We start from the raw sequence: 10769 nt of genomic DNA, 5'->3' as shown, positions 1-10769 counted from the left end.
CTCAAAATGACAGTCTCTCTCCCAACAGTCCTCATAACCGGCTGCAGCCCAGGCGGTATTGGCTCCGCCCTCGCCGAGACCTTCCACGCGCGAAACCACCATGTCATCGCAACCGCCCGCTCCATCTCCAAACTCTCCCACCTGTCTCACCACCCCAACATGACTCTCCTTCAGTTGGACGTCACCAGCCCCGCTGATATCTCTGCAGCCGTTGAAGCAGTGACATCCCTCACAGGCAGAATGTTAAACTACCTAATCAATAACTCGGGTGTACCCCTCACCCTCCCCGCACTGGACACCCCACTCCAGAAAGCAAAGGATCTTTTCGATGTGAATTTCTGGGGCGTGGTGGCTATGACGCAATCCTTTTCTCCGTTACTTATCAAGGCCAAGGGAACGATCGTGAATATTTGTTCGTTGGGTGGGGTTATGGCTGTGCCGTGGAATGGTATGCCTCCTTTCCCTTCCCCACACATTCCTTCTGGTCTTTGATGGCGATAATGCACATACGCTAATTCAGAACACTTGGGAACATATATGCAGCATTCTACGCCTCTTCGAAAGCAGCAATAAAATCCTACAGCGAGTCCCTCCGCCAAGAACTCGCCCCATTCGGCGTCAAGGTCGTGACCGTAATGAGCGGCGTCGTGAGTTCGAATCTATGGACTAGAGCACCGGAGCTGGATATGTCGGGCTCGATGTATGAGGGCGCCAAGAAGGAGATTACGGATATGGCCACCGGACAGGTGGTTAAGGATGCCATGCCGCCGTCGGAGTATGCGAGACGAGTCGTGGATGATTTGTTGGGTGGGGCGACTGGGGTGATTTGGAGGGGGAAGATGGCCACTATTACGTGGTTTATGACTTCGTTTGTGCCGGGGTGGATTATGGTGAGTTGTCCGATCAGAACTAGTGATGGGATTGGGTGAGTTTGCTAATTTGACTGCAGGATCGGATGTTGGTTGCTGGGAGCGGGTTGGAGAAGTTGGGTTGAGGGTTGAGATGTGGATTGTGGGTCCTTTGGTGTGATTCTCCACTCTTCGGTTGTGATTTGTGATATTGGGATTCAAGGGACCTGGGTTGAGGAACACAATGTATGATATGGTTTGGATGTGATTATATTTGCGTGAGTCCAAGAAGGTCCGGACAAGTTATCATTAACTCTATCTATGGCTAAAGTTTATCTAACTATAGGCGACGTTTTTTCTCGTGCGGATACCCAGGAATAGCGATTGCAATGGAAGTTTGGAGCATGAAGTCAAAACCAAGTGCTCAAAGAACGAAGGGCTGAGAGACTATATCTAACAGAAAATACCGAAGCACAGAGTAATGGGAAAAAATATGAGTAAGTACATGAACCACCAGCAGTGACTTCACGACGAGTGACACTGCCTCCAGACCTACAACACAGTGTTGTTCTTGGTGCGTCACACCGAGCTATGGCTCAGAGGTAACCTGCTGTTGTTGGCTAACCATATCAGCATTTAATCCCAGAGTCAGGTACCTGATGGCTCTCACCACTGTTCACGTTACCCCCATCAATGCGCATCAGCATCAGCAGAGCCAGAAACATGACCCCTACCACGCACACCATGCACACCTACATCCTCTTCACCCCCCGCACTCGCCTTCTGACGTCTGTTGAGATCCTCACCAGACAAGGATGCACCAGCCTTACCAGACCCCGAGATATTATCTCTGGCATGCACGACATCTCCGATTACATCACCAATATCATTCCGACGCTCGTTGCTATGACCCAATACGCTGCTACCATAACCATCGTCCTGACGTCTGCCGACATGCGCATCAACATCACCGGAACCAGAGACATGACCTCTACCGTGCACACCATGCACAGGTAGGTCGTCGTTGCTATCAAAGATCTCACGTCTTCCGACATGCGCTTTAATATCACCCGATGCAGAGATGCCATCCCGTCCATGCACGCCATGGACGTCTAGGTGTTGGTTGCTATCGGCGCCTGTGAATATATTAGCGAAAGCGATGTTGTGGTAATCAGTGTTTAACATACCAGGTCCACCGGGCGCAGCAAGGGACAGCCCTGCACAAAGGGCGAGGAAGGCAAGAGTGTGAGTCGGCTTCATGTTGATAGTTCGGATAGTTGTGTGGGATCTTAAGGAGGAGCAGTGTATATGACCAGAGAATGAAGAGTTCGATGATCTGCTTGGTGAAGCCGGCCGTATGGCCCCTCTTATATGTGTCTGAGGAAGAGGGCGAGGCAATGTTGCAAGGGCCTCCCCGCCAGGATCTGTGCTCGGTCAACGGTCCGCGTAGTTCAGCATCAAGTGGCTGGCTGATGAGGTCAACGTTTGATTTCCGGAGACCGTTGCAGAGTGGTGATCTACGCCATCCGTCTCAGTTAAGATCCTCGGGGGAAAAGGAAGCACGGATGTGATAGCTTAGACCCGCAAATCCAGTGAAGGCGCTGTTGATGCCATGTCGTGTCACGCCATCTATCGATCGAACAGAGTGCTATGGGAAAGCAAATCCTTTCATGGCGCTTAGGAGAACAGTTGACGATATCCCGCCCGGGGTCTGGATTGTCGATCGATTGTTTAATCAGACGGCAACTGGATGCCTGGTCCCGGTGCCTTGGGCTGGTATTGGAACAGATGCAGGGGTGTCTGTAGATCGCATCGATCAATGGATATATCGGACCGGAGAATATCGTCATCATATCTCACCGTTTTGCTGAGCCACCACTGGTTGATCCACACTTTACGTCAGCTCCCCCCTTGCGTTGACTACTACATACTTAGATCTTATTGAGGTGGACCTTGAGTGCTCTAGTGTTTCAGATGATGGTTAGCGATGACGACCTTAATGTAACGACGGCAGTTGCATCTCTATTATATGGCGATGATAGCGTGAAGATCCCCATGAGTAGCATAGAATACATCAATTTTCTAACTCTGGTCCCTTAAAATAACAAGACACCGTGGACCGACTTCCGGATGGTCGGATGTGGTAAATATATGTTGTAGGAAGGAATAATGTGTCTGTCTTGGGGAAGATACGCCATCCCAAGACTTATAAGTTTCAGGAAGCAGAGCCCGAGGCGCTGTCTCTACCCACTGGACATGGTGTGCTCCATTGAGGCCAAGCGATGTGGCACGATGAAAGGCCACATATGATCGACCGTGCAGGGATGTGATCGACACCCCTTGCATTTATCTGCACATCTATGGACCAATTGGGATGCCATTACAGCTCTTTTTGTGTCATGAGCCTCCCTTCAACCCGTCACCGTACGTTGTTGTCAACGTGTAATGCATGAGGCTACAGTCCCAAATTGCATGAGAGATTGACAGTGGTGTACTTGATGATAATAGAGGGGGTTAAGGGATGACAGTCCAATCATTAGGCTGAATTTTCCTGAGTTGTTAGATTACATATCCTTTTGGGATGAGATTCAAGTTGTGACGGGCCATATGATATGTGGAAGCCCTGCAGGAAAGGGTATCGTTCCTCCAATGATGATAATAGTTTCATTTCGAAGCTATAAACTGAACGATAATTGCCATGGTTTCCAAAAGAGTGAAATCGATTCAAAACACCAAAACATCGCTAACGACTAAATACAAATGACATAGATAATTACAGTAAATATCGAGTCGTCCGATTACCCCGTCCAATCCCCTGCCGCGATAATGTATCCTCCACCCCCAGGTCCTATCTTAAGCAACGTCAAAAGCATTAGCAATTGATTCCCGCAGATGGGAACTTATAGCTACCAAAATACCCGGCATTAGATGTAGGGGCACCGCAGGCACCATCCTCATTGCGTTTAATCGTCACCGTCAGGGCCGTCGGCCTCCTCTTGACGCTCGACCCACTGAATAGCGCGCGCATTGTTGGAGTATGTGTCATCGGATCGCTCGCTTAGTGCATCTGATTAACCATTAGCAAACAGCTCCTGCCTTTGCTCAGGGTTTAACATACCAGAACCAGTAGGCGCAGCGAGAGATAACCATGCACAAACCGCAAGAAAGAGAATACTGTGAACTGGTTTCATGATTGGAGTATTTGTTGATTTTGGAAAGGAATGTGAATCTTGTAGAACGAGGATGTGAACTCAATTGGACTCTCGCTTCCTGGGGGGATGCCCGCTGCTATAAGTTTATGGGAGGAAGGAGTATAGCCTGTGTTAGCGATGAATGATCATTGGAGCAGAATTCTAGTGGCGGCTGGCTCGCTAATTAGATGCACACTCACGTGTCGTTTACCGCGAGTTGATCATACAGGTACGATTACCAAAACACATTGCATCCGATGGAGGGGTTGATCATTCCTGCATCATGTGGGTGGCCTAACTATGTCGAATGACGTTAACGCTCTCGAAGTGGACGAATTGCGGTGGGAAGGAACCTTTTGACAGTGGAAATTTCAAGAAGCAGTGATCGGTCACCAGGTAATCAGCCCTACTGCAACTGCATGGTAATGTGGGAGATGAAGTGGCATCTCTAGATCGCATATGTTGATGGGAGAATTGACACCACAGGTATGCGGATCCGACCACTCACCGCATGGATATGCCGCAGTCAGTTGATTGACATTCCACCTGATGTTTGGCCTTGCATTGCGTTGCATAGGCATGCAATCTATTGGAGTGGAAATATTCACCAGGTAGCCTTTGAGGTAAGAGTTTAAATTGACAGATATATGCGCTACAATACCATGCAGGAAGGCTCTTGGATGGTATTCTGGATGCGATGATCCTATTGAGTAGCCTTTGAATGAATCTCTGAATCTCATACGAATACAGTACTTTAGACGGTAATGTAATTGATTGAGATACTTACTCAAGAGGTATACCCATCATCACAAAGTGACCTACACTACTGGCAGCCAGAAAGAAGACCCAATGAAAACGGCTCTAAATATCTCTAAAGCCCTGTCAAACTCAACCCATAAAGACATTAGACACCTCCAAAGAAGCCAAGAATCAGAGTGATATTGTCCATGGGGCACAAGAGCCAAATACTCTCCATCCTTGTTCCCATTGCCCGCATAATCGTGACGCTCTACTTCACATTGATCGATGAAGAAGCACCGACAGCAATATCATAGTTCCTATCACCTCCATCACTAGTAGTTGGAACAGCACCAACAGAACTATCCTGGGCCTGATTAGTCCCATCATTAAGGACCGGAGCAGCACCAATGGAGACGTCTTGACTTCTATCAACCCCGCCGCCGATGGATGCGTCAGCTCCGACAGAACCGAGAGCTCCTGATTGGCGCTTGTTCCATTGGTCGATTTCAACATGATTCGGGATGTCGTCTCCTCGATTGCCAACAGCACCTAGGGACGTATTAGGCAAGGATTATTGAATGTATGGTTAGGGCGAGGCATACCAGAGCCAGTGGGTGCAGCGAGAGACAGTCCTGCCATGAGGCCCAGCAAGAGGAGACCGTTAACCGCCTTCATCGTGATCGTTGGGAGTTTTGATGGGAAGGGATATCGGTGCGGGTGGATAGAAAACAAGAGCTGTTCGAACTTTGCTTCGTCTGTTGGGAATGACGGTTATGTATCCTTGGATAAAAGGCTGAGGCACTCAGTCCGGATTTGTTCCCTATCCTCAAGTTTGTTGTCGGGGTTTCCCTACATTCACTCCGCGATCGGCAACAGTGTGTGGTCATTCCTGAAGGTCAAAGGTTGCACGGAAATTCCAATTGGATAAGTATATTGGATTTCTTTGCATCTATTGCATTTACAGCTGAACCGAATAAATAATCTGCATTGCATATTGAAACGCTATCTACGCTGTTACATGCCCTACACAATTATAATAATTAATACACTGTATTGAGTGACCCACGGAGATTTTTCAGTCATGTAAGATGTGTCACAGAGATGAGTCGATGCACACTCGACTCCACAAGAATGCAGGGCATCGCCATCAGACCACACCGCATCGTGGACCCCGCATCTATTCCTATTGACATCGTCGGCGGAAAGGCAGATGCCCACGACTGATCGCTCTCGCAGCGGGATGATCGACATTCCTTGGCTTCAGCTGCATGCCCACGGATTCATCCAGCGCGGCATGTCTGCTTTAGTGCTTTCATTTTTCGGGATTTCCGAATCAGGAAATGTCATCGGGCTACTCGGCGTCACGGGATGATAATAGAAGGCGGGCTGCACGAAGTAGTGAATTTGATCCATGGATATCGAACTGTCATTATGGATGTGTGTTCCGAAGTTGATCTAGCGGACGATTGCTAGATGTCTGAACGTGGATTTAGACTTGACCTACAGCTGCCGGTGGCGTTCACGAGAAATATATTGTGTCTGTGGGCAGGAGAAGAAGTGTATCTAAATGGCTTCCTAGGTTGCTGTTGATAGGCAAACTTTTTTACATATCAAATATGTTGTCGACAGGTGAAGCCACAAGTCAAGTCAAGTCAAGTCATATTCTATTAGCCTAATGGAGCCCGCTATATGTGATGCTAGCTATATAGATACTTCTTGTTGAAGTAAGAATATGAAGCCAGAATGCCTGTTAAATCCTATAAATCCTAAATCTTACAATGAAATAACATCAAAACTATATATATAAAAAAAGTCAATGAAACAGTAAAATATAATTAAATAAGTACTTTTAATATGTAACTGATAACTAGTTACCTGTAAGTCTATTCTTTCTTTATTCTCTACTTCTTATTTCTAGTTTTAACCTGTATATTCCTATACTAATATACATATATATTCTAATAGTTTAATTAGAGCATATTTAAAGCCTCTACCCAGCATCTTTAATATTTATTTTTAATATCTGTAAACCTGTATATTTATAATACTAGTCAAAATCCTCCAAGAAGTCAGGATCAGAATCTATTTCCATCTAACTAAACTATTTAAGTAAATTTATTTATAGTATAAATTCAGTAACATAGCAGATTATCTACAGATTTAATATTAGTATATTATAATTAATTATTTTATGTTCTAGATCTGTATATATAATAATCTTATTTTATATAATCTTATATAGATATATATACTGGGAATACTATATTAAGATATATATTAAGATCTATAAATCTTCTCTGCAGCCATATTTATTACCATTATTTTAATCTTATGTAAGAAGTATATTAGTTTCATTTATTTAATATATATTTATTAGTATAATTGTATATTTTTTCCCTGTTACTAAATTTATTAAATCTTAAACTTACTATAAACAGTTCTCTTGATAAAGTAAATTATTTATTATTTTAGTCTTATTCTATATTCTATAACCTGTTTTACTTTAGAATCTGCAATCTTATTTTTCTATATTCTAATATAAGTTAAGATTTAGTAAAGTACTATACAGGCTTACAGTACTTTAAATCTTATATAAATAATTAAAAACAGTAACTGTTTGTATTATTATTTAGCTATTAAAAAATATATAGATTAATTAACTATTTTTAATGATTTAAAAAATTATTTTAATCTCTGTTAACTTCTTTATATATATTATAAAATTAACTCTAATATTTAAGAATTTATTATGTCTTATCAGCCTGAAGACTAACTATTAAGATTTTTATTTTTTCTTAAAAGTTACGGCTGTCTGTATAAATAATAATATTAATTAATTTAATATAATAAATCTCTTTATATTTAATTAGTATAGTTTTATAGACTTGAATATCACACTTGATTTACTATTTTTAAAAAGCTAAAATAAATATATTTTTAGACTTCTATATCTCTACCTATTTTAGAATTAAATAAAATACTATATTTTTTTTCTATCTAGAACTTCAAGTAAACTTATATTCTTTAATTTTATAATTATAGACTTTTTATATATTTATAATCTTTTTGGCTAGATAATCTTAAATTCTATATAGATTTTAATAATTATTTTCTTCATAATTTAAAATATAAGTCACTTTATAAACAGTAAATAAAGTTTAATATTAAATATAATTATTATTATACTCTCAAAAATTTTATTGATTAAGATTATTACTTATTTTAGATCTTAATAAACTCTATCTTTATACAGGCCTACTGCACTGTAAAGGTCTTTTTACTAATTGAATTATATTATATCATAATATTAAATAATATCTGCAGAATAATTACTATATAATATATGTTGGAGTGGCTACTAAGGCGATTCAACCGTGTAGAATTAGATGGATGATGATCTAGCTAGGGGCCTCGTAGGCCATCTATATGGACTAACTAGCGGTGTAGGGAGGAGTGTCACGTGACCCTACGTTGCCTACCGGCGTGGGAGCCCATCAGGGATCCCAACAATATATTTTATACATAAATCAGATTAATACTTTTTATATAAAGTCTATAATACTTTGAAGAGTTTTAAGACTCTTGCTTATCTTGCTTATTATCTTAATTTTATAGATATTAGATAAAAAAATCTTATTAAACTAGATTTCTAGATAGCAGACAAATTTAGACAATTTAATTATTATTATCAACTAGTTACTTCTGAGGACGATTAATATTTTTATTAATAATTAGTTATAGTTTTCTTATTTATTAAGTTCTCTTTATATGTCTGCTGGGGCGGGGGTATTTTATTTAAAATATTAATATTTAAAAAAGATATTTAAGAATTTCTAAAATAAAGTTATTTAAATTTATTTAATATAAATTTAGATACATGCCTCTGAGACTATTTATTAACCTTCTTTAATATATTTCTAAATAATATTTTATTTCTGGTATAATTTCATGAGATAATAATAATATATATATTATTAATTTAATTAAAGATCTTTATTAAATTATAACTGTCCTGCTGTTTGTAAATATGTAATAAGAAAGTATTAAAAAGTAGAAAGAAGATTAATATAATAAGTAAGTGTCAAACCCTAGGATCGCTTCTCCCTGTTCCTGTTAGCTTAGCTCCCGTTCCAATGCGTACCTTGTGAACTGAATCAAAGGTAGTCAGGCTGTTGACTATCTAAAGATGACTTGATCTGAACAAGAGAAGAGAAGTAAGGCCAGATAGTGCCGCGCAGCTATCCGTAAGTAAGTGCGGACGAGTGTTGTCGCTAAGCTCTACCAAAACGTAGGTTACTTAAAGATAATTTGAATTGAGCATGAAGAACAGAACTAGCTAAGTACATGAAAGAGTGTCCTTATATCCTATTCTTTGTATACTATTTCGTATACCATTCAGGGTAGATTAAGGGTCGATCTAATCGCGTTTCTGGATTCTGTATACTATATCATATACTCTCGATAGTAGATCTGATGGTAGATGGTCATATAATACAGCATTGCCTCGGGTGTTACCCCAACCGGGATCTTACTTAATAAGAGTTGCTGGTTGCCCGAGTCCTTCCTGGTCGTTTACCCTTCTGCCTGATGAGTCCGCTTCTGCTAGTAACCTGGCTAGCAGGGGTCTGTAACATCACTCCCCCTCCTTCAAGGTTTCTTATCCTCAAGAAACATAAAGATGCGTGTCCCTCCTGTGTCGGTTGAGTTTTCTCAATTTCTCTTTTTCCTATGATGGTCCATCATGTCTCGTCGTTGCGCTAATCGCGATCGCATCCGTCAGTCCAACAAGATTCGTGATAACGGTTTCGTTACTGAAAATTCCTGCGAACATTGTTTCCTGAGAGGCATTCCTTATATCATGGATTTGAAGAGCCGAAATTGTGCTGCCTGCACTTATCATGGCCGAAAATGTGAAAAATGATTTTACAGTGATAGAAAGTAGAATGATTTAAAACATAATTAATCAGATATGCAAAACAAACTTGCTGAGATCCTTACTAAACAGGCCTGTATTGTTACCAAAGTGGCTCGCTTGTTTAAACAACAGTAGTTTCTAAAAGATCATGGCGAGCGGATGTTGGATCACGACTTGACTATGTTGGAGCAGCTGGATGAGGAGGATCCCCCAAGTGCTGAGGATCTCCGAGAGCTAGAGCGTCTGGCTGATGAACATGACACTGCTCAACTTGCTGCTGCGTCAGACACTCCTAGTCTGACTCAGTTGGTTGGTTCTCCTTCTTTCTGGGCAAACTTCGACCTGTCTGTTGGTGGTACTGCTCCACAAGCTGGTAACAGCCTGTCAAATTCTTGATAGGTTTTCACGTGTTTTCTGAGATATCATATTCTACCTATTTTATTAAGTACTTTGATCTGTTACTAATCTTCTTGTGGTCTAGGATCTTTTTAACTTTATATTCTTTCTCTATATTATTATTAATCTCCATGTTTTCTGTAATTCTAGTGTTCTTTGGTGCAGGTTTTAACAATAAGATATAAAATACTGGATAAATTTTGTTCATCGATTTTGGCAATCTTAACTTGTAGTTAACTAGTCTCTTCTTATTTTCAATGATAAATAGTCCTAGCTTATGATAGTTAAGCTTCTAACTTGATCATTTTATCTTAATATTTCTGTAAAGTAAGAACATTTTCTTTCTTCTTTTAAGATCAGGTTCTTTTTTATGTTTGTGATTATAGTACATCTTATTGTATAAGTTCATGAACTTAATATCTTAAGATAACTATAAATACATGTTTTCTATGAATATAATAATATTCTCAGTTATATTAGTAACTTGTTATCTTTTTAATAGCATTTCCAGAAATCTCGGGTGATATCTGTAATTAGTATAGAACAGTGATACTCTAATAATTGAATAATTAATATTATTATATAAGAATTATACCATCAGTAACAGATTTATTTAATCATTCTACTAATAATTTATATAGTGTTTCAGGTATTGTTTTATTATCTAATTAACTCTTT

General features: G+C 40.4%; 4 protein-coding genes across 4 annotated transcripts; 1 reads left to right on the top strand and 3 right to left on the bottom strand.

Moving 5' to 3' along the window:
- On the top strand, positions 1–1127 carry BO94DRAFT_536951 (SDR family oxidoreductase). The gene is made up of 3 exons (XM_025612157.1): positions 1–448; positions 544–890; positions 950–1127. Exons 1-3 carry the CDS (start codon positions 7–9, stop codon positions 992–994), a joined length of 834 nt encoding a protein of 277 aa, XP_025465830.1. The 5' UTR covers positions 1–6; the 3' UTR covers positions 995–1127.
- Positions 1128–1538: 411 nt separating this feature from the next.
- On the bottom strand, positions 1539–2108 carry BO94DRAFT_548023 (uncharacterized protein; the record flags this gene model as incomplete). Its single annotated transcript, XM_025613371.1, has 1 exon — positions 1539–2108. One exon carries the CDS (start codon positions 2106–2108, stop codon positions 1539–1541), a length of 570 nt encoding a protein of 189 aa, XP_025465829.1.
- Positions 2109–3811: 1703 nt separating this feature from the next.
- BO94DRAFT_587467 (uncharacterized protein) lies at positions 3812–4039 on the bottom strand (the record flags this gene model as incomplete). Its single annotated transcript, XM_025615828.1, has 2 exons — positions 3812–3915; positions 3967–4039. The coding sequence occupies 2 exons, from the start codon at positions 4037–4039 to the stop codon at positions 3812–3814; spliced, it is 177 nt and encodes a 58-aa protein (XP_025465828.1).
- A 1009-nt stretch (positions 4040–5048) lies between these two features.
- On the bottom strand, positions 5049–5455 carry BO94DRAFT_548022 (uncharacterized protein; the record flags this gene model as incomplete). The annotated part of the gene is made up of 2 exons (XM_025613370.1): positions 5049–5329; positions 5383–5455. The coding sequence occupies 2 exons, from the start codon at positions 5453–5455 to the stop codon at positions 5049–5051; spliced, it is 354 nt and encodes a 117-aa protein (XP_025465827.1).
- Positions 5456–10769: the final 5314 nt, after the last annotated feature.

Source organism: Aspergillus sclerotioniger (genome assembly GCF_003184525.1).
Source record: "Aspergillus sclerotioniger CBS 115572 chromosome Unknown BO94scaffold_20, whole genome shotgun sequence".
In the NCBI taxonomy this organism is placed as follows: domain Eukaryota; kingdom Fungi; phylum Ascomycota; class Eurotiomycetes; order Eurotiales; family Aspergillaceae; genus Aspergillus; species Aspergillus sclerotioniger.
This window is presented reverse-complemented; position numbering and strand designations above follow the sequence as displayed.

Bases quoted from the DNA above. Each gene is read 5' to 3' on its own strand.
- BO94DRAFT_536951 (XM_025612157.1), top strand. From the start codon at position 7: ATGACAGTCTCTCTCCCAACAGTCCTCATAACCGGCTGCAGCCCAGGC. The intron at 449-543 runs GTATGCCTCCTT...ACATATATGCAG, and splicing joins TATGGCTGTGCCGTGGAATG to CATTCTACGCCTCTTCGAAA. The intron at 891-949 runs GTGAGTTGTCCG...ATTTGACTGCAG, and splicing joins TTGTGCCGGGGTGGATTATG to GATCGGATGTTGGTTGCTGG.